General features: G+C 44.1%; 1 protein-coding gene across 6 annotated transcripts in view; it reads right to left on the minus strand.

Annotated features, from left to right (window-relative positions):
• dock9b (dedicator of cytokinesis 9b) overlaps positions 1-23,582 on the minus strand; it is a 298,109-nt gene that overhangs the window by 140,835 nt on the left and 133,692 nt on the right. For all 6 annotated transcript variants that reach the window (XR_005944397.1, XM_041198638.1, XM_041198635.1 and 3 more), the window contains exons 4-8: positions 19,233-19,315; positions 17,050-17,119; positions 9,103-9,198; positions 7,362-7,496; positions 4,828-5,002 (exon numbers count right to left, since the gene is read on the minus strand). Coding sequence is in view for 5 of the 6 variants with exons in the window: in XM_041198638.1 (XP_041054572.1) it covers positions 4,828-5,002; positions 7,362-7,496; positions 9,103-9,198; positions 17,050-17,119; positions 19,233-19,315 (559 nt within the window). In the remaining variant the exon portion in view is untranslated. The remainder of the gene's footprint in view (positions 1-4,827; positions 5,003-7,361; positions 7,497-9,102; positions 9,199-17,049; positions 17,120-19,232; positions 19,316-23,582) is intronic.

The raw sequence follows: 23,582 nt of genomic DNA on the forward strand, positions 1-23,582 counted from the left end.
CCCTGCAATTTAAGAAAAAGCTTTTTCAATGCACTCATTTCTCGATGGGGTTTCAGGTTCATGAAATTGATTGTATCGAAGCTCACTCCATAAACTGCAGCCAGGAAGCAGGAAGTAAAGCAGAACAAGTAATCTCTGAGCTCTATCCTAAATTCACCCTTATTTTACTCCCTGATAATTCAACTTCTTTCTTGTGAGAAAATGTCCTTGCCTCATACAGCAATTGATGATATTTAGGCCAGTAACTTGCTAAACAACTACTTGTATTGGTAAAGCATCTTTAATGTAAGGAAGCGTCCTAAGGTGCTTCACAGGGGTATTACGAAGCAGAATTTGACACAGAGCCACATAAGGCGATATTAGGACAGCTATTAAAAGCTCGGTCAAAGAGATAGGTTTTAAGGAGCGTCAGAAAGGAAGAAACAGAAGCAGGGTGGCTTATTTCGGGAAACAACTCCACAGCTTGGGGCCCAGGCAGCTGAAGGCAAGGCCACCAACGATAGGGGCGATTAATATCAGGGAAGGCTCAAGAGGCCAGAAGTAGAAGAGCGCAGAGTTTCCGGGAGGGTTGTGGGGCTGGAAGAGGCGAGGCCATGGAGGGACTTCAATTGAGAATTTAAAAATTGACGTGTTGGTTTGACCGGGAACCAATGCTGGTCAGTGAGCACAGGGGTGAGGACCTGGTGTGAGTAAGGGCACGAACAGCAGAGTTTTAGATGACCTCAAGTTTACGGAGGGTAGAATGTGGGGGGCTGGCCAGGTGTGCCTTAGAATAGTCAAATCTACAGGTAACAAAAACAAGGACGGGGGCTTTAGCAGCAGATGAGCTGAGGCAACGGTATTGAAGTAGTATTCCTTTTTAAAAAGCGTTAAGGCTCCAGGAGAGATAAATTTTACGATTTTGAAACAAATCTCAAAATGCAACCTCGCATTTTTTTCTGTCAAGTGCACCGTTTGTGATGAAGGATTTAAAAAAACGACATAAGTCCTCATAAAACTTAACACACTGCTGGCCAGCGGTTGATGTAGTATTTATTAAGGTCGACATTTCAACCACTGAACCACTTCCAGTTTGTGGTAAGGAAGAGAAGTTGAGCTCCCAGAAAAGGGAGTTTATAACTCATTGACAAATTAAGCGTAGGGTGTACTGAACTGACTTAACAAGGCTGAGACTTATATCCAGTTTGTGCTAAACCACTTTTCAACAAGGGAGTCTGTCAGTGCAATAGGTGGCGAAACATCTGCTGGTGTTTCATTTATTAACAAACAATGGTGCAGGAAGAGTAGGTTTTGTAATTAACATTCTCGGCCTGTGAGTGAGAATCTTGTGAAATATTTATGTATTTTTGAGCAGGGCCAGGAATTATTTTACATCATTCTGTAAGCGTTTGACTGGTTTCCAGACTTTTGTTGTCCAGAAACTGTGTGTTTTTGCAAACACTGCCCTTTTTCTCTCTTGCACATTAACCTTCTGTACCCAGAAACACACAGCACAGAAGACAGCCATTCAGTCCATCATGCCTGTGCTGGCTTCTTTAAAAGCGCTATTCAATTAATCCCGCTCCCTCTGCTCCTTCTTGTAAATTTTCTCCCCATTTCATGAAGTTATCATTGGATCTGCTTCCGCCAGCATTTCCGGCAGCACATTCCAGGTCATAACAACTCTCCGTGTAACAGAAAATTCCTGATCTTCCCTCTGGTCCTTTGGGGATTTGCGTGTACTTTTTAAACTCCAGTCTACTTTGTTCGCTGCTCACGATGAAGTCTATTATGTACTGTGGAGACCAAACACAGATCGGATGGCCTCTGTTCGGTCCGCAAGCATGACCCCAAGCTCCCAGTGGCCTGTGAGTTTAATTCTCCTCCTTGCTCTCACACTGACATCTCTGTCCTCGGCCTGCTGCACTGTTCCAGTTAAGTTCAACATAAGCTTGAGGACAGCAGCTCATTGTTCAATTATGCACTTTACAGCTTCTGGGCTCAACATCGAGTTCGACAATTTCAAAACAATCTTGGGGCCCATTTTGTTTCCTTTCCTTTGCTTGTTTCAGTTTTTCTCATCCCCCCCACTTTCTGTCAGTTTCACACCTGCTCCAGGCACATCTTTTATTTCTTGTTACTTCTCCTGCCCCATCTCCATTCCCTTTGGCCCTGGAAGACCAAGTCGTCTGTCACTCAATCTCTCCTGTCTACCCCCCCCACACCCCCACCATAGGCCTTCCTTTTGCCCTTGCCCCACCCATCCCTATCTTAAAACCTATCACATCTCTAACTTTTCCCAGTTCTGATGAAAGGTCACAGACCTGAAACGTTAACCCTGTCTCTCTCTATCTCCACAGACCTGCCAGACCTGCAGAGTATTTCCAGCACTTTCTGCTTTTATTTCAGATTTCTAGCATCCGCTGTATCATAAACCCGTGTCCTCTGGTCACCAACGCTCCTGCCAGTGGAAACAGTTTGTCCTTATTTACTCTATCAAAACTTTTCATGATTTTGAATGCCTCTTATCAAATCCACACCACCCCCACCCTCCCCCCCACCCCGTTACCTTCTCTGCTCTAAGGAGAACAATCCCAGCCTCTTTAGTCTCTCCACATTCACTGAATTCCTGAACCCTACCGTACAGGACGCAATTAAGGTTTAAAATGACAGGGGTCTTTCTCACTTTAAAGAAAAAACCTGCAGCACAAGGATGCATCACATCATCACATCACATCCTTGCGCATAAAAACACATTTTCTATATCCTGTTTCTTTGTAAAATGCTCCAGGGTTCGAGGAAGAAGACCCCTGTGCTCTTTGAGGCCCTGTCGCAGAGGAAAGCCAGAGAGATGGTTCCCATGCCAATTTGCAGCTGGTCCTCTGGATTGGAGTCCAAAAATACTTGCCCGGCCGTCAGTCACTCAGCTCTGATCTCTGTGTTACTTTGAGCCGTAAAAGATTGAAGTGGATTCAGGGCAATTTCAAGTGTCAACAAGACGCCAAATTCGACAAATTGGCGGGAAATCCAGTTCTCATTTTTGAATGGTGAACGCTGAACTAATTGAGAACGATAATGTTTACATACAACCATTGCTTTCAGGGAGGTGCAGGGGGCACGCATTAAGCCTTGCGTAGGCAACAAGGGGTGGGGGTTTCCACTCCGGACACATTGTGGAAATTAGGCACAAATCTCCTTGAGATGGTGTCGGTCAGGCGGCACTTTGGGTTCCTGCTAATATTCATTTGGTTAATCACCGGCATAAAACCCTCCTAATGAACCAGTGCAACTGGGCAGTAGAACACAGTGTTTATCAGAAAGTATTCCTTGTTGTACTGAGGAGTGCTAGCCTCCCAGAAGGAAAAAGTAGTCCAGATCAGTCTTCTTATTTCCCAATTTTTAACCCTTTTTTTCCCCTTCTGGGCTGGTGCAGTTTGGTTAATTCAGCTAAAAATGGATTTATCACAACCATTTTTTAAAATCGGGGTGTCCAGTCCTCCACCTGCGAGTAACTGGATTTAAAGTCACTGAAAATGACTTATTTTTTAAAAAAACTGTACCGAACCGTTTACTATTTTCCTTGTGGTGGACGCCAGTCAGTTCTTGGCGATTTAAGTAATTTTTGAAAAGTAAAGACTTCTAAAACCAGAGCCTGAGAAGCATTTGAAAAGCCTCCTGGAACGAGCACAAGTGGAATCTCAGAATGTCAAGCTCAGGTGTGGCCACTTTCGCAGGCAGGGCCTGAGTCGGACTCACTGAGCGTCGAACAAGTGGTGAACAGAACACGAGTGCAGGTGGTTTTTGGGCGCAGCCCATCCGCCTGTGAAATTCCCCAATCTTCTGCGGGGGGTTCAACTAACTCCGCCCGGAATGCGCCGATAATAACGGGTGAGAAAAAAAAAAGCGGGAAGTTGACCCAAAGCTGCTTCAGTCAAGTCCATTTGTCTCCCCAGTGATTTTGACAACGTCTTGGCATCAAATTCTCTCCCATTTTGCTTCCTTCCACTGGAGGCCATGGCACGTTTAACAGCCTTAGTGCAGGTTAAGTCAAACCGCTGCACAGCGATAGGCAGAGGGCAGGGACACCATTAGAAATCTGATACCGCTTCACAGTCAAGTGCTTTGCACGGTTACAATCTGTGCAGTTTTATCCGATTCGGCACTTAGGGAAATGACAGCATTAATGACGGGCGGGAATTTCGGTTTTGGGTCAGGACCCCATCGATAGCATCAAATGTGGGTCCCAACTCTGCACCAAGTCGGGAGCAGCAAACTGGCTCTGAATTTGGCTGTCTTGGCCAATTAGAAGCCAGAGGGCCCGCACGTCATCCAATTAAGGGTGGGCAAACAAAGCTGGACGACCAGTAGGAGCCGCTCCAGCCCACAGTTACAGGTAAGGGAGAGAGAGGACGCCTCAACCACAATGGCCACAACTGCCAGGCCAACACTGAGGAGGAGGCTCCCCACCACAGGGCAGCCTGTGGCCACAGCTGTGGTCAGCTACGCATGATGGGGGAGGGAGGGGGGTGGGGGGGCCTCAGGTTCATTCTGGAACGCTGGTCGCCAAGTCTGTCGCCAGGAGGCTGACTTGAAGCCTTTGATCATTTGACATTTTATTGACCTTAACCAGCCCGTAGTAGACATTCTGCCTCTGGACACGGCCCTCCTGAAAGTGGCTCGAGGGCTGGATGGTGCCAGCAACCGGCACACCCACTAACAGTGCAAATTTACATCCCCCACCCCCCCCAAGGCCCGCCCACCTCCATTCCCGTCTCCTTCGGCCTCTGTAAACACTGCCAGTCAGCGAGTCGACCAAATCAGGAAAAGTAGGACTTGATTCAAACTCACTCTCCAGCGACTCGCCATTTCTCTTCTCTTGCATGGCAGCTTCAAACGTGCTCTGGAGGATTTTATTAAGGGACCCAATCCACTCATCCATCTCTTGGTCGCTGTCGGCTGCCAACAGGTAACTGCTCTTGTCCTGCATCTTCAGTTCAAAGGCAAACCGACGAATTCTGTTATTCTGCAAAGTAGAAAGCTGACTTGTTCACATTTTTTTTTAAAAAAAAGCATTTAGGAATACCGCTAATGACAGCAACTTGCATTGATACAGCACCTTTAACACAGTCAAACGTCCCAGCGTGCATCACAGGTGCACTATCAGGTCAAACTCAGCAGGTCTGACAGCGTCTGTGGAGAGAAAGACAGAGTTAACGTTTCAAGTCCGTATGACTCTTCTTTAGTTCTGATGAAGAGTCGTACAGACCCGAAATGTTAACTCTGTCTTTCTCTCCACAGATGCTGTCAGACCTGCTGAGTTTTTCCAGCTATTTTTGTTTCCGTTTCAGATTTCCAGCATCTGCAGTATTTTGCTTTTACATTATCAGGTCAAATTTGACACTGAGCCACATAAAGAGATATTAGGACAGGTGACAATAAACTTAGTCAAAGAGTTAGGTTTTAAGGAGTATCTTAGAGGAGTTAGGGAAGCAGAGAGGTTTCAGGAGGGATATCCAGAGCTGAGGGACAAGACACAGCCACCATTTGTGAAGTGAGTAACACTGGCAATGTGCCAGAATTGGAGGAGTGCTGATATCTCGGAGGGTTGCAAGGCCAGAGGAGATTACAGAGATAGGGAGGGCTGAGACCAAGGAGGGATTTGGAAGCCAAAGAGAAGAATTTTAAAACTGAGTCGTTGCCAGACCGCGAGCCAACATAGGTCAGCAAGAATGGGGGCTGATGGGTGAGAGTGCGAGTTAGGGTATGGACAGAGCTTTGGATAAGCTCAAATTTATGGAAGATGGGAAAACAGCCAGGAGAGTATTGGAATAGTTGAATCCCGAAGACACAAGATCATGGATGAGGGTTTCATCGAGGCTGAAACATGGAGGGAGACCAGCAATGATACGGAGGGGGAAGTGGGTGGTCTTGGTGCTAAAGCAGACATTAAGTTAATCTCGGGGTCAAATAGGAAGCCAAGGCTGTGAAGGGTCTGATTCAAACTCAGACAGTGGCTGGGGAAGGGGAAAGAGTTGGTGACTGAGGGAAATACACAATGCGGCTTGAGAAGACCAGACTGCACAAGACAAGCAGAAAGTTCCCAGTCACTGGTGTCCAGGCAGCTCAGCAACTCAAAGGGGAGGATGTATTCAATAAGCCAAAACTTCTACTAGAAACCGCAGAACACACATTAGGCCATTCTCACACAAGCACTTGTCTGAATAGCCTATAAACCTCATTCCTTAGACAAGACCGATGTAAACCACCAACTGCTCTCATTACAACTGATAAGGACCTTGAATCTATAGACGGGGTTCCAACGTTCCTGTGAGGTTTCACCTCCTGTCACAATGGGAAATCCTCAATGTGTTCACACTCCAGTAAGAATGATGGTTTGCCGTGTACATTGCTATTTGGAGAATGGAGATTTCTGCTTCTCATATAGTTGGGACCAGAGATTAGCTCAGCAGCTTGTGGCCTTGAGCACAATGTTTCCATTTCACTGACTCCATTCGCAGTCACAGTTGAGAAAACAGAATTAACAAATCGAGAAATTGCTGTGAACTACCAAAATTAATCTTAAAGGAGGGAAGGGGAGGGGAACAGGAGAGGGGGGGGAGTGGAAGGGGAGGGGGAGAGTGAAGGGAAAGGAGAGATGGATTTTGTATTATTTGAAGAAGTTGAAGGCTCTTAATAGATAATAATAAAAACAGAAAGAGCTGGAAAAACTCAGCAGGTCTCCCAGCATCTATGGAGAGAGGAAAGAGTTGAAATTTTGAGTCCAACCGCCACCCCCCCCACCCCCCGAAGTTCCGAAGAAGATTCATATTCAACTCATAACATTAACTCTATTTCTCTCTCCGCAGATGCTACCAGATCTGCTGAGTTTTTCCAGCACCTTCTGTTTTTGTTTCAGATCTCCAGCATCCACAGTATTTTGCTTTTGTTTTAGGCTCCTAATAGATGCCTGTTTACACAACTGATCCCAGAAACAATGGACATACTGAAGGCAACACTGGACATCCCTAGCCTATCCTTTGACCAGTGCTGGATCGCTGTAGCATTGAAACACAGCGTTTACTCTGCCATGTCTGTGCTAATGTCTTTCTCCAGGAGCCCAACTACTCTAATTTCACACTGTCTCTACGTGAAGCCTTCAGAGACTCCAGACTGAAGAAACTCATGTCCTGTGTATGGCCCTTCAAAACACAAACTCGTCAGACACAAGCAGATGCAAAAAACTGTCAAGATTGTGAATTTTTTCCCCACTTGTGGTGAAATAAAGAGGCGAGAGCTGTCAATTGTTATTTGATTTTCATTGTCCAGCCAGTGATCAGATCACCCTTCTTTTGAACCATCAGTTAGAGCGCTCGGTCTCCTACCTGGACCACTCCCATGCATGAGTCGAGAAAGATCGAACCCTTTGGTTCCTTTGAGACTTTCTCATCTTTGTAGAAATTAAGAATGTACGAACCATCTCCAAGCTGCGTCAGGTGGAAAAACCGCCTCTTGAATGACTGAGGAGATAAAATGGTTCCAGAGTGTCAGGTACAAAGGTCTAGTTTATGGTCAAGCATCATGTGGCATTTGTTGCCTGATAACCATTTCATTCAGTGTCAGCTGCGACTCAGTGGGTGGCCCTCTCGCCTCTGAGTCAGGAGGCTGTGGGTTCAAGTCCTACTCCAGAGACTTGAGCACACGATACAGACTGACACTCCAGCGCAGTACTGACCAAGTGCCGCACTGTCAGAGGTGCCGTCTTTCAGATGAGACGTTAAACCAAGGTCTCTTCGGACTCCACGGTCACTGTTCCAAAAAAGCAGGGGAATTCTCCACAATGTCCTGGGCCAATATTTATCCCTCAACCAACATCCGCAAAAAATGATCCAACCAATGCCACACTGCTGTTTGTGGGAGCTTGCTGTGCACACATTGGCTGCAGCCCTTTCTACAACAGTGACTACTTTGGTTGTAAAGCGCTTCAGGGCACCCTGAGGTCACGAAAGATGCCATATAAATGCAAGCTGTCGACTCTTTAATTTTTACATTCAAGGAGTGAGATTGTCATCATGAGCTAAGTCCAGAAATCTCACTGGACCAGAGAGGACTAAGAGGAGGTCTGACAGACGTACTCAAAAACGATCAGAAGCTGCTAAGTCTTACTGGAAGACCAGTTTAAACATGACAGGCAGGCATGAAAACACAGCCCTGAAGAGGGTCAGTGTTACAGCAACTTAGCGTGACTGTTCTAGGAAGTGCTCAGTATACACAAGACTAGGTCTTGCACCCGTATGCACTTCCTGCACACGATACAATGACTTTCTCCAGCACTTTGCTGACACACTTCCATCTATTGTCTCTGCACATCACATCTAAGTGACACCAATCTACGATGATCTTTGGTTATATCCAAGTCAATTAATCTGAGTCCAAATCTTTCGCAACTCCAACCTCAGAGGTGCCTGAGCTTTGTCACTCATGTCCCCAGCTGCCAACAGCCCCCCGATCCAAATGCCACCCAATTCCTGAGTGCATCACCCTCACATTTCTCTCCCCTCACCCCTCATAGCCCACTGTTCCAACCTCTCCTAATTTAGCTGAACCCTATCTCACAGGATGTCCATGGAGCAGACTTGGCCTATGCCAGTTCACCCATTATTTCCTCCCAATGACGTAGAAGAGAGGTGACATAAAGGAACCTGGATTTCTATCACACCTTTCACAGCCTCAGGACTTCCCAAAGTGCTTCGAAAGATAAATGGAAAGATCTGAATTTATACAGGGTCTTTCAAAACTTCAGAGTATTCATACTTTAGAAGTGTAGTCACTGTTGTAACGCAGGAAACTCAGAACAAACAATTTGCGCACAGCAAGATCCCACAAACAGTAGTATGTTTACAGGTGCTGGTTGAGTCATAAATGTTGAGTGAAGGCACACACCCCAACACATTGCAATCAGCGGGGTTCTAGGATAACTGAAATCATATTTTTTTTTAAAAACTATTAAGCACCATTGATTAATCTGAAGTTACTTGCCTAAGTGAAATATATTGGAAACCACTTTGAGGATCCATTTTAATGTACAATGTAAAACTGAAGAAAAACTGTTAAGGGAACTCTCACCCTCATGGTCACGCTGATCGCATTGTTCATATTGCCCTTGTACAGCCATCCTTGTTTAGTGATCCCTCCCTTCTGTGAGCCCAGAGAAGCTGTATCCTAGATTAAAAAGACAGATCTTCAAGTTATCAATTCACATTTCAGAAACTGAAGATTTTTGCTTCGAGTGTCAAAATTCCTCAAGATCAATTTCAAGTCATGTTCAACACAGTCAAACCTGGGTCTTTACAAAGCAGTGCATCCGAAATGTGAGGCTTCTTCTCTGAAGCTGGTGGACATGTTTTAATAAAGCAATTCGCCTTCCAGAACCTCACTCAGGTACTCTTCTTGTCAGCCAGTCCCTCAGGATCGAGAATGACTTGCCCCCGCTCCAGCTCAATGGGTTCTGAGATGGCTGATAAGTCCAGCTGATAAGCGCGATCCATCAACATTGACCAGAAACTGAACTGGACCAGCCATATAAACACTGTGGTTACAAGAGCAGGTCAGAGGCTGGGAATTCTGCAGTGAGTAACTCACCTCCTGATTTCCCAAAGCTTGTCCACCGTCTACAAGGCACAAGTCAGGAGTGTGATGGAATACTCCCCACTTACCTGGGCGAATGCAGCTCCAACAACACTCAAGAAGTTCAACACCGTCCAGGAAAAAGCAGCCCACTTGACTGGCACCCTATCCACCACCTTCAACATTCACTCCCTCCAATACAGACGCACAATGGCAGCAGTGTGTACCATCTACACAATGTACTACAGGAACTCACGAAGGCTCCTTCAACAGCACCTTCCAAACCCATGACTTCTAACACCTAGAGGGACAAGGGAGACAAATACATGGGAACACCACCACCTGCAAGTTCCCTTCCAAGCCACACACCATCCTGACTTGGAAACTTATCACCTTTCCTTCACTGTCATTGTGGATATACCTATACCACACGGACTGCAACAGTTCAAGAAGATGGCTCACCACCACCTTCTCAGGCGATGGACAATAAATGCTGGCCAAGCCAGCAACAACCACAGCCCATGAAAAAATGTTTTAAAATCTGTGGACTCTGGTCCACAAAAATCAGTGCACTAATTATGGACAATTTATTTTCTCTTCATTCTGCCGTGATCCAGACTAATTGCAATAGGCTCACTGTCACTTAGACAAATATTTAAAAACATATCAGAAGAAGACCATTCAGCCCCTCTAGCCTGTTCCGTCATTTAGCAAGATCACAGCTGATATGTATGTCAACTCCATCTGCCTTGGTTCCACAGCCTTTACCCAACAAAAATATCCATCAATCTTGGTTTGAAATTTTTCATTGATCCCCAGCCTTGGCAGGTTTTTGGAGGAGAGAGTTCCAGATTTACGCTCCCCTATGTGTGAGGAAGTGCTTCCTCACCCCTGAACAGCCTGGCTCAAATTTTAAAGTCCTGCCCCCTTGTTCTGATACTGGGTATTTTTTTTTTTAAAAAGGCAGTAAGGCGGAAAGAGTTCGGCACCTCCCCTCCCCTCCCCACACCCCACCACCCCCACCACCACACCCCTCACGCGCAGGAAAGAGTTTCGCTCCTTGAACTGAGATTCGGCCTGGAAACTCCCTGATCTTTATTGGTCAGTAATACAACACACGTTGTATTTGCTTAATGAACCAAGACAAGGAGGAACTGAAAGGGCATCACTGCTTGAATCAATCTGGCAAACCATGCATCACGTCCTATGTGCAGAAAACATCCTAGCATGAAACCAAATTGTGTAATTCATGTATATAATCGAGGAAAAACAATCTGTTCACAAAGCACTGCAGTTTTCAATTATACTTACAGGGGTTTCTCAGCTTCTACTTTGTAACTAATCTTACAAACTCTGCCAACAGAAGATTGGCAGATGATCAAAGTGCCGGTTTAACTTCATAGCCAAACTGAATATTCCCTCATCTTAGTACATTCAATAAAAGGCTTATTGTATCTAATATTTATTTGCAAAGGCAAATTGCCTGATCTACTCAAAACTGAGATGTGCAAGCTATTCTTGACAAAGCCAGACACAGGAACAGGAGTAGGCTATTTAAGAGATAGAGAGGAGATTAGCCAAACGAAAAGGACATTTATTTTATACTAAAGTGGAGCCTAATTACGTGAATTCAGCAGGGTTTTTGTTTCTTATCCTGACCTTTATCTAATAAACCTGTATCAGAATACACATTACAACAAAGTTAACCCTAACACCCAAACTCTTTCAACCTTACTGTCCTTTTAAAAACAAAAATACCCAGTGTCAGCCTCTTATCCATTACATTGCTAAAGTTAAGAGAAACAGGTGATGGGTATTACTTGTCTTTGAGCACATATAAATAGGGGATAGAGTGCATCATCACCCCAGTAATGATATTTTGGTTTAACCAGTTCAGTTTCCTTGCATGTTTTTGTTTTAGTTACAGGGTCCCACCATGGGCTTTCACTCCCGCCCATTTATTGATTTTTTTTTGTTTTACAAATGGGTCTATAAATAGGGGATAGCTGGGACACTGGGTTGACTGAGAGGAAAGCTGAGAGACTGAACAAGTCAACAAGCTCTCTCAATAACGAAAAACGCCATGTTTTGGTTCCAGCTTCACCAACCAGCTTGGATCCTGTTAACACCAGAGAACTTGGGGAGCCTATAGTTCCCCGTTGCTTTCTCCATGACAATGCCTTGGCCAATCAGAGTCTACTTGCCAACCAATCAGCACCCTTTTCTCCTGTGGTATGAATTGTTGTGAAATTTGGTATTCGTGTGTTTGTCCTGATGAGCACAAGAAGAAAAGCTTCAGTGACATGTCTTTCTTTTCAGCAATAATCGGAAGAGAGTTAAACAAAATCAGAATGTTAAAGCACAATAGTCTGTAATCACTAAAAACTCTGATCACAATTACACTCAGTCCATGGTCTCCAACTGTAAGAGACAGGGGTATTTACAACAAAACAATAGCAAGAAGTAGCCACAGAGCTAGGACACTATTCTGCCCTCCTCCCTGTCAGGGTTCCCTTTACCAATTATATACCCATGATGGGAGAACTATTATAATAAATGAGGTCCAACAGCCATTCATTTATTCTTGACTTTTATGTTTAAGGAACCACCCAGTCAACAATTAATCTCATGACTCTGCTCAAAGTGACAAGAACATTTCTTTTTTTCCAGGCCTTGAGTGCTGCGTACAGTTTTTGTCTCCTTATTTAAGGACGGATTGACTTGCACTGGAGGCAATTCAGAGAAGGTTCACTGGATTGATTCCTGGGATGAAGGGCTTGTCTTAGGAGGAAAGGTGGAGCAGGTTGGGCTGTACCCGTACAACAATGAGAGGTGATCCTATTGAAACATCGCCGGTTCTGAAGTGGCTTGACAGGTAGATGCTGAGAGCTCGTTTCCCCTTCTGAGGCCACAGTTTCAAAAAGGGAGCCTCATTTAACATGAAGATGAGGGGGAATTTCCTCTCTGAGGATCATGAACCTTTGAAACCCTTTTCCCCAGAGTGAGAGGAGGCCGGGTCATTGAATATATTCAAGGCTGAGTTAGACAGATTTTTGATTGGCAAAGGGGTCAAGGATTAACATGGACAGACAGGAAAATGGGGTTGGGGCCACAATCAGATCAGCCATAATCTTACTATGGCGGAGCAGACTCAAGGGGCCAAATGGCCTACTCCTGCTCCTACGTTCAATTGAATCATGGAATCTTACAGCCTAGCAGGTGGTCACTCTGCCCATCATGTCTACGCTGGCTCTTTAAAAGAGATATCTGATTAGTCCCACTCCCCATAGCCTGTGATTTCTTTTCCTTTTCCAAGTCTATATCCAATTCCTTTTCAAAGTTACTGTTGAATCTGCTTCTGTCACCCTTTCAGTCAACGCATTCCAAATCACAACAGCTCACTGCGTAAAATAAATTCCCCTCTGCTCCTTGTGTGAATTAACTTCAATCTGTATCCTCTGGCTATCAACTCTCCCACCAGAGGAAAACAGTTTTCTCCTTATTTACTCGATCAAAGCCCTTCACAATTTTTAACCATCAGGAGTTACGGTAGCTTAAAAATTTAACCACATTAAAACCTTCAACCTCATTCTATTTACACAGTGGGAATGTACAATATTCAGGCCAGGCTACTGGGTGTCTTCCATGACACAGAGGAGGTTACAGTGTGGTAGAAAGATTCATTCTGACAAAACAAGAGACTGACAGGAATCTGAATCAATATGGTATAGTGTATAAAGTTGCACACAGAATGACATTTGGGATGTGTGGAACTGAATTGCTGAATGCCTCAATACCACACTCTGTTACTTTGGGAGCTTTCATGCAATTTGGGTTGGGAGTCTTTCCCTGAACATCTCGCAGACTTGGATAAGAAGGTTTCACAACACAAGAGTTTTGCTTTATCTGCTCACATGCACTATTCCTCTAAAGGCAAAATCAGTTACGCTGTCCCATCTCTACATCCAAAGCATCCAGTACATAGGAACAGGAGGAGCCCATTCAGCCCTTTCAAGCCTGTTCAGTGAGATCACGGCTGATCTGCATCCAACTACCTTGGCTTAATTCCCTTGGCTAGCAAAAGATCTATCAGTCTTAGATTTAAAATGATCAACTGAGCTCACTTGGCTAGCAAAAATTCTATTTAACTCAGACTTAAAATGATTAACTGAGCTAACATCTACTGCTTTTTATAGGAGAGTGTTCCACACTGCTACTAACTTTTGTGTGAAGAATTTCTCTCCTGATTGGCTTGGCTCTGAGTTTACGGTTTCTCTCTATCCACCCCATCAAGTCCTTTAAAAACCCTAAAGAACTCAATCAAATTGCCCTTTAATCACTGTATTCCCTAGAATACAGGCCTAGTTTATGTGATCTTTCTGCAAAATTTAACCCTTAGAGTCTTGGATCATCCATAAGATCATAAGAAATAGGAGCAGGAGTAGGTCATTCGACCTCTCGAGCCTTCAATAAGATCATGACTGACCTGATAGAGGCTTTAACTCCATTTTCCTGTCTGTCCCCCATAACCTTCAGATCCCTTGTAGATCAAAAATCTGTCTAACTCAGTCTTGAATAGATTCAATGAGCCAGCCTCCACTGCTCTCGTTGGAAGAGAATTCCCAATACTAACTAGCCTCAGAGAAGAAATTCCTCCTCAACTCCAACTTAAATGGAAGACTGCTTTATTGCCCGCTTGTTCTAGGTTCCCCCATGAGGGGGAACCTCCTCTCAGTATCTACCCTGTCGAGCCCCCTCAGAATCTTATCTTTTCCAATAAGATCACCTCTCATTCTTCTGAAGTCCATCAAATACATGCTCAACTTTTCTCATAAGACAGCCCCTTCATTCCACTGAATATCTGCTGCACCATTTCCAAGGTCACTGATACCTTAGGAGGTGCCCTGGACTGTTCACAGAACTCCAATAATCGCACTAAATTAAATAATGGAAGTATTAGCACATGAAGCAAGATCAACAGATCTCATCAGAAATTAACTCACAGTACATGAAACACATCAAGTAAATTCACGTCTATTATGCAAAACATTTCAATCCTTTTCAATGGGATGATTGCAGTTCCTCCAGCAGTAAATACATATAGACGCAAGAAATGTTTTTGCACTCTTTTTTCAGTTGAAACTGCATTCACATTATACCTCAAAATTCGCAATGATTCAAAATCAACAGCTTTTCTTGTTTTAAACTGTGCACACCAGAAATGCTGCAGATCAAAAATCAACTGCAACATCAATGGGCCAGCACTTGTGCAACATTAAGGGAATCTTAAGGATGCACTCAAGTTATTAACACAAGAACTGGATGGCAGGTTCTGGATAGGAAGGGATATGCCAGGAGCTGCAAGTCCCCAGAATTTTCTCGTCGATTTGCACATGAATCATTAACCATCCCAGATTTCTCCAGTGAGATACAGCCCATTCATTTCGGAGCCCCCTTGTCTCTCGTTAATTGAAGGACTTGTTGGATTTGCATATTAATTGTCCATTAACCTCGCTGTAGAAAGTTAGGGCACAGAACCAATAACATAGGTGCCTCTTTAACAATGCGATAATTGTTATTGCAATGTCAATCAATCAATCTCTCTGGTCCAGAAATGCAATTGTTAAACTAAGGAGTCTCACTCCTGTGAAGTGGCAAATTTTCCTCAGGAATATTTTTTACACAATAAATTTGAAATGTTTTTCTTAGGTTTCCTTTCTGTCCCTTTTTTCTCACTCTCTCTTAATCCAATCTTTCTTTCCCTCACTTTGTTTCACTTTCTGTTCCTGAATTGGCTCCAATTCACATGATTTCCTTCTCTGTCAGTCCTCTGCTTCTCTCACAATCCTTAAATCCCATTGGTTAAAGGGATAGACTGTTGGTCACATTGTTCAAAGAGGTCTCACTTGCCCTTCCTGCACCATTATCAGCTCACACTCCCAGCAAGATGGAGAGCTGAATGTTGAGGGAAAAGGTCTAAACTAACCAGTGATACCACAAGATTCCCCCCTCCTGGCATGAATTGTCCCAATACCTATGAGGCAGCTGTCCTGCTAGATACCTATTCTGTCTCGCAGCTCATGAGCCTGTGAAAGAATTAATTTTTTTTATTCGTTCATGGGATGTGGGCTTCGCTGGCTGAGTCAGTATTTATTCCCCATCCCTAATTGCCCTTGGGAAGGTGGTGGTGAGCTGCCTTCTTGAACCACTGCAGTCCCTGTGGTGTAGGTACATCCACAGTGCTGTTAGGGAGAGAGTTCCAGGATTTTGACTCAGCGACAATGAAGGAACGGTGATATATTTCCAAGTCAGGATGGTGAGTAGCTTGGAGGGGAACTTCCAGGTGGTGATGCTCCCGCGTTTCTGCTGCCCTTGTCCTTCTAGATGGTAGTGGTCGTGAGTTTGGAAGGTGCTGTCGAAGGAGCCTTGCTGAGTTCCTGCAGTGCATCTTGTAGATAGTGATACTATGCGTCGATGGTGGAGGGAGGGAGTGAAATCAATAAAGCGGGATGCTTTGTCCTGGATGGTGTCAAGCTTCTTGAGTGTTGTGGGAGCTGCACTCATCCAGACAAGTGGGGAGTATTCCATCACATTCTTGGCTTGTGCCTTATAGATGGTGGACAGGCTTTGGGGAGTCAAGAGGTGAGTTACTCATTGCACAATTCCTAGCCTCTGATCTGCTCTTGTAGACAAAGTATTTATATGGCTAGTCCAGTTCAGTTTCTGGTCAATGGTAACCCCCAGGATGTTGATAGTGGGGGATTCAGTGATGGTAATGCCATTGAATGTCAAAGGGGAGGAGATGGTTAGATTCTCTCTTGTTGGAGATGGTCATTGCTTGGCACTTGTGTGGCGCGAATGTTATTTGCCACTTGTCAGCCCAAGCCTGGATATTGTCCAGGTCTTGCTGCATTTGGACATGGACTGCTTCAGTATCTGAGGAGTCACAACATTGTGCAATCATCAGCGAATATCCCCACTTCTGACATTATTATGGAAAGAAGGTAATTGATGAAGCAGCTGAAGATTGTTGGGCCGAGGACACTACCCTGAGGAACTCCTGCAGTGATGTCCTGGGGCTGAGATGACTGATCTCCAACAACCGCAACCATCTTTCTTTTGTGCTAGGTATGACTCCAACCAGCGGAGAGTTTTCCCCCTGATTCCCACTGACCCCAGTTTTGCTAGGGCTCCTTGATGCCACACTCTGTCAAATGCTGGCTTCATGTCAAGGGCACTCACTCTCACCTCACCTCCGGAGTTCAGCTCTTTTGTCCATGTTCGAACCAATTAAGTGGTGCAGGTGCATATTGATTCGAATTAAGATGAAGGTCACGGTGGCTGAAGGGATGTGGTGGGGGGAGATAGGGGAGGAAACTGTAACTCACTTCAGTTCTTCCCAAGTAAATCAGGTACAAATGAAGCAGGAGAACAAATAATGACTACCTCATCTTTGTCAACATCTTCATCAACTTCAAAAACGTGGACTGGAAGCTTCTCTGGTCTGGGTGCTTTGCTGTTGGGAAAGAAACAAACAAACGCCGTGTAATCTGGCAGGTATGAAAACACTGAATTTTCTTTAAAAATCAAGAGTTGGATTTAACAAAAATGAAGCAGCACTTGTGAAAAAAACCCACATTTATATAGCGCCTTTCATGACCTTAGGACGCCTCAAAACACTTTGCAGCCAATGAAGTAATTTTGAAGCACAGTCACTGCTGTAATGTAGGAAACACAGCAGCCAATTTGCAAACAGCAAGATCCCACAAACAGCAATGTGATAATGAGCAGAGAATCTGTTTCTGTGATGTTAATTGAGGAATAAATATTAGCCAGGATAGCAGGGGGTGGGGGGACAACACACACACACACTCCCCTGCTCTTCTTCAGAATGGTGCTCCGGGATCTTTTACCTGAAAGTGCAGGAGAGTTCTCAATTCAACATCCCATCTGAAAGACAGCACCTCCGACAGTGCAGCACCCACCCTGATGCGTCAGCTGAGACTTTTGCGCTCAGGTCCCTGGAGCTGGACTTGAACCTACAACCTTCTGACTCAGAGGCCAGAGTGCTTCCCACTGACGCAGAGTACGGCTGAAGCAAAACATCTGCTGAAATCTGCTTTACTTATCCATATTGTACGAACCCAGGTACAATTAGATGCCTATTAAATAGAATGTGGCTTCCCCTGCTTTTAAAAATTCTAAATTCCCTATGGTTCAAGTTATCTCTCCCAGTGGTATTCCAGGCTGTGACATTCAAGGTTCCACAAGAAGAAATAAATAAATTCAGTAAAGTTTTCCTATTTAATTTCTTAAGTTCTTGTGGGTGGTTTCACAATGTTGAGGTGTATCTTTTAAATTACTAAATTATGAACTAATTTAATTATACATTTTAAAAATAATTTAATAGTTTATGAGCCTCTAAATTACTGCACAGAGACCTGGTTCACACACGAGCACTATTGTGACACTGCACAGGTTATGTCCTTTCACTGTGATAAAGGGTAGGATTGAGCGTAAAGCTCATATTTACATTGCAGATCATTCTGCATGAGAACTGTTAAATGATTTAACTGATGGGCAATGTAGCAGTTAACACACGGATCTCAGAGGACATGTTAGAACAGGTTTGGGATGTGCGTCTTTCCAATCATTTCCCGATTTGTTTTGAAGAAATGTCAGAACTATCAATTGTGACCATCTGGACAAGGAAATAAAGTGAAAGCTTGAAAGATTAATGGGCCTAGGTTAGCAAAGACAACTTGCGTTTCTACAGCAATTTTAATTTAGTAAAACATCCCAAGGCGCTTCACAAAAGCGTTATCAAAAAATATGACATCGAACCACATAAGGAGATATTAGGGCAGGGAGGCAGGTTTTAAGGAGCGACTTAAAGGAGGAAAATGAGAGATACGAGAAGTTTAAGTGCGGAATTCCAGAGCTTTGGACTTTGGTAGCTGAATTCACGGCTGCCAATAGTGAAGCGATTAAAACTGGGAACATGCAAGAGGTCAGAATTGGAGAAGCGCAGACATCCCTAGAGGTTGTGAGGCTGGAGGGTAGTTCAGAGATGGGGAAGGGCGAGGCTCTTGTAAAAGAGGATGATAATTTTAAGATCAAGATGTTGCTGAATGAAGAGCTAATGCAAGTCAGTGAGCATAGGCATTACAGGTGAACGAGGCTTTGTGCAAGTTGGAGGATGAGCTGTTTTGGATGAGTTTAAGCTTATGGAGGGTAGAATGTGGGAGGCCGGCCAGGGGGTCATTGGAATGGTCAAGTCTAGAGGCAAGGAAGACATGGATGAGGGCTTCAGTAGCAGATAAGCTGTGGCAGGGTCAGAGGTGAAACATGGAATGAGCCAAGAAACCATCTAAAGAGTCACATGTGGACAACTATTATTTAGCAAAACTTTGTGAATTAATGACATTAATTCAATGCACTGCAATTAAAGTTCTTCAGCTGTTTGAAGAACTACTAATCCATGAAGTTAGATAGGATACAAAACAATGAAAACTCTTTGTAACTGATGACATTTAAACACAGCCGTGAAGTTGAGGCTCTGTTTTTAAACTTAGATGGTTTTACTTCAAAAAGTAGACCAAGTGTTAATGGGAAATGAATTCACTCACTTTGGCAGTTGCCTGAAGTCTCCTGAGTAATCTTCATACTTGTAGTGAACGAGATGCCAATCCGAGTTGTAGGTCTTGATGCACTGGAAAGAAAAACAAGGTAATGCTGAATACTGCAGGCTGCGTAGACTCTTACAGCACAGAAACAGGCCATTTGGCCCAACTGGTCCATGCTGACGTTTCTGCTTCACACGAGCCTCCTGCCCCCTCCTGCCCCTCTTCATCTCACCTTATCAGCAGATCCTTCTATTCCTTTCTCCATCGTGTACTTATCAAGCCCAACTCAAGAAAAAGTTAAATATTGTTGTCCTCAACACAACCTCCACAGTGCCAAAATCTAGAAAACTCAAGGGTGCGTAAAGGTGTCAGCGTTAATTCTTCTGTGTTCTTTCAATTGTGCAAGAATGAATATTGGATTCAAGGTGTGAACATGGCCGAGGGAGACAACAGCTGTGTGTGCTTAAAGATGATCTAAAACTAGTTTTTCTTCAAAAATGCAGGTGGTCAGATAAAAATGTCAAGATTGAAGACAATCCATTTTAACTTTTGACAAGATAAAAGCAAATTACTGCGGATGTTGGAAATCTGAAACAAAAACAGAAAATGCTGCTTTTCCAGGATTTTCTGTTTTTTGGCTTTTAACAAAATGCCCGTGAGAAGCACTTAAGTATTGTGTCAAACCAAAATCCAAAATCTCCCAGTACCCGTGGAATTCAATTTGAAAATTCCTGTGCACAGACTGATTCCGACAAGTAAGTTGGACACACTGAGCAGAGGACACACTGGTGGGAGTCAGTGATAGAGGAAATTCCTATTTGTACAAAAAGGTTCCACAAATAATGAAGCTCCACTAGGAACGGGAAGTCTATTATCCTTTATCCTTGTCCGGTTTTCTTTTATCACATTTGAAAATAGCTATGTGCTTAATGATATCTCTCTTGCAGAACGCTGCACATTGTATAGTGACCCAGAAGACATGTCCCATGTTTTGGTGGTATGCCTAGATGCTAGACTTGGTACTTGAGTTGCGAGCATGGATTGATGTCTGCAAATTAAACCCAGCAATCTGAATAATACTTTCTACACAGGGGTCAATGGCATTTGCACAATCTTTACTGCATCTCTTTGCCTACGTTTCTGATAACCCACAATATTAAATCTGAGTACCATTCATATTGAATCACTGAGCACTGTTCAACTAGCAGATAAACAGAACCACAGTCAATATGCAACCTACAAGATCCCATATTCAGAAACCGACTGTCTGCCTCTCCCCTCCCTGCCTTTCATTTCCTATCCCACAGTCAAAGAGTCAGAATGACAAAGGATGCGGCCATTTGGCCCATCGAGTCTATACTGGCTCTCTGTACAGCAATCAGTCAGTCCCAAGCTTATTCCCTTCAAGTGTCCCTCCAATTTCCTAATGAAATCTTTGCTCACCTCTGTTGCCACTGCCCTCGGAGGCTGCGAGTTCCAAGTCACTCACTGTGTAAAAAATGTTCTTCCTCTCATTCCCCCCACATTTCTTGCACAAAACATTAAATCTGTATCCCCTGGTCCTTGTAGCATCAGCTAATGGGAGCACCTTTCTTTGGATACCTTATCTAAATCTGTCATAATCTTGTACACCTCTATCAAATCCCCCCTTAACCCCTCTGCTCCAAGGAGAACAAGTTCAGCTTCTCTAAGCCAAGCCTTGTGGTTAAAATCCCTCATCCTTGGAACCATTCTGGTAAATTTCCCAAGCACCTGCTCCAGCACCTTTGAATCCTTCTTAAGGTATAGTTACCAGAACGGGACACAATACTTTAGTTGTGGCCTAACTAGTACTTTAGCAAGTTGCAGCGTAACTTCCCTTATGAAGCCCCAGGTCCCAAATACTTTACTGAGTCCCCTCTCAATATGTACTCCCACCTTCAAAGATCTATGCACATGCACTCCAGGTCCCTCTGTCGCTGCACACTCTTTAACAACTCTGCCATCTAGTCCATATGGTCTCTCCTATTCCTTCTGACAAAATACTAACCCTAACTCTGACACTTCTCTGTATTAAACTCCCTCCTCCCTGTTCGTTACTGTTCATTAAACTTTGGCCCTACCTGACATTGATGTGCACAAAGTGATAGCCTCAAGCTTGAATTGGAAAGAGGGACATTTCTTGGAAAAGGCAATAAACTACTTTGTGCAAGTTTGGCTTTAGGCCAAAGATAGACTGGACAGCACCACTTAAGTTAAATCAATCTTCTTACTATGTGGAACAAAAGTCCCTGGCTCAACCTATACAAGTCAGGGGCTAGGAATTCTGCTGCACGTAACTCACCTCCTGACTCCCCAAAGCCTGTCCACCGTCTCCAAGGCACGGGTCAGGAGTGTGATGGAATACTCTCAACTTGCCTGGATGAGTGCAGCTCCCACAACACCCAAGAAGCTCAAGACCATCCAGGACAAAGGAGCCCACTTGATTGGCACCCCATCCACCACCTTAAATATTCACTCCCTTCATCACTGACACACAATGGCAGCAGTGTGTACCATCTACAAGATGCACTGCAGCAATTCGCCAAGGCTCCTTCAACAACGCCTTCCAAACCTGCAACCTCTACCACCTAGAAGGACAAGGGCAGCACATGCCTGGGGAGGTCACCACCTGGAAGTTCCCCTCCAAGTCACGCACCATCCTGACTTGGAAATATATCGGCCATTCACTTCTTCACTCAGAGAGTGGTAAGAGTGTGGAACGAGCTACCAACTGACGCGGTAAATACAGGCTCACTCTTAAGTTTTAAGAATAAATTAGATAGATACATGGATGGGAGAGGTCTGGAGGGTTATGGACTAGGTGCAGGTCAATGGGACTAGCAGAATAATATTTCGGCACAGACTAGAAGGGCTGAATGGCCCGTTTTCTGTGCTGTAGTGTTCTATGGTTCTATGATTCCTTCACTGTCATTGGGTCAAAATCCTGGAGCTCCCTCCCTAACAGCACTGTGGGTGTACCTACACCACATGGACTGCAGCGGTTCAAGAAGGCAGCTCACCACCACCTTCTCAAGGGCCATTTGGGATGGGCAATAAATGCTGGCCCAGCCAGTGAAGCCCACATCCAATGAGAGAATAAATAAAAAGTCTAGGCTGGTATTTTCGAAGAACAATGCAGTTATTCTCACTCCCTGACTCTTTCCCTATAAGCCTGCAATGTTTTTTCTCTTTCTTGTATTTATTCCATTCCTTGTTGAATGCGACCATTAAATCTACATCCACGACCCGATCAGGCAGTGCCTTTCAAATCCCAACCAATCATAGCATGAAGATTTTTGCTCGTGTGCTGGTGGTTGCTTTTACCAGTCAGGATGAGAAGAGGAAAGCCGTACAGGTTCCCCCAAGGCCTCGTAGGATTCCTCGTTTATTCCTGGGTGAATAAACAACCCAGCCAGCATATGCTAAAAAGGAACACGTCGAATTATTTCAACATTTTAAGTCACATCTGAAACACAATCATTATTTCTGTGCTCAAAGTGACTCAGGTAGCATCTCGTCAAGTCACATCAGAGTATCACACAGCATAGGAGGTGGCCATTCAGCCCATCGTGCCTGTGCTGACTCTTTGAAAGAGTTATCCAATTTGCCCCCCTCCCCCTACTTTATCCTCTCAAACCTGCAAATCTTTTCTTTACAAGTGTTTACCTAATCTCTTTTTGAAAGCTGCAACCAAACCTGCTTCTACAGCCCTTACAGGCAGCGCATTCCAGACCACAACAACTGGCCATATAAAAATATTTCCCATGTGGTTTTTTTAACTCTGTGTCTCTCTGGTTAACAACCCTCCTGCCAGTGGAAACAGTTTCTCTTTATTGACTCAAATCAAAATCTTTCCTAATTTTGAATACTTCTGTTATATCTCCCCTTAACCTTCTATGCTGTAAGGAGAACAATCTCAGCTTCTCTACTCTCTCTCTACAGCACTGGCGTAGGTACATAAGCATCGCACGTGTAGCTATGCAAGGGCAAAACCTTTAGAAAAACAAATTTGCTTGAAAAGATTTGGGACTGTTGACAAAGCAAGGATTTAATGTAAGTCCAGCTAGTGAAATGCAACAATGATACCATCTCTTCAGATAAGATAATGCTTCTTTAATCGTTAGAAACCGAGCAAATATCAAAATCAAAAACAGACCACCAACTGTTTAAGATAAGACATTACGTTGGAAAACCTGACAATGATCTCCTTCAGAGAAATAACAAGCAATTCATAAACAATGCAAGAAGGAAAAACTATTCTTCACTCTGCAGCCTGGCCTTCACTGCAAGAATAAACACAGAAAGACATCGTTTTGCATTAACACAAGCATA

This window comes from Carcharodon carcharias, chromosome 11 (assembly GCF_017639515.1).
Source record: "Carcharodon carcharias isolate sCarCar2 chromosome 11, sCarCar2.pri, whole genome shotgun sequence".
Classification (NCBI taxonomy): Eukaryota; Metazoa; Chordata; class Chondrichthyes; order Lamniformes; family Lamnidae; genus Carcharodon; species Carcharodon carcharias.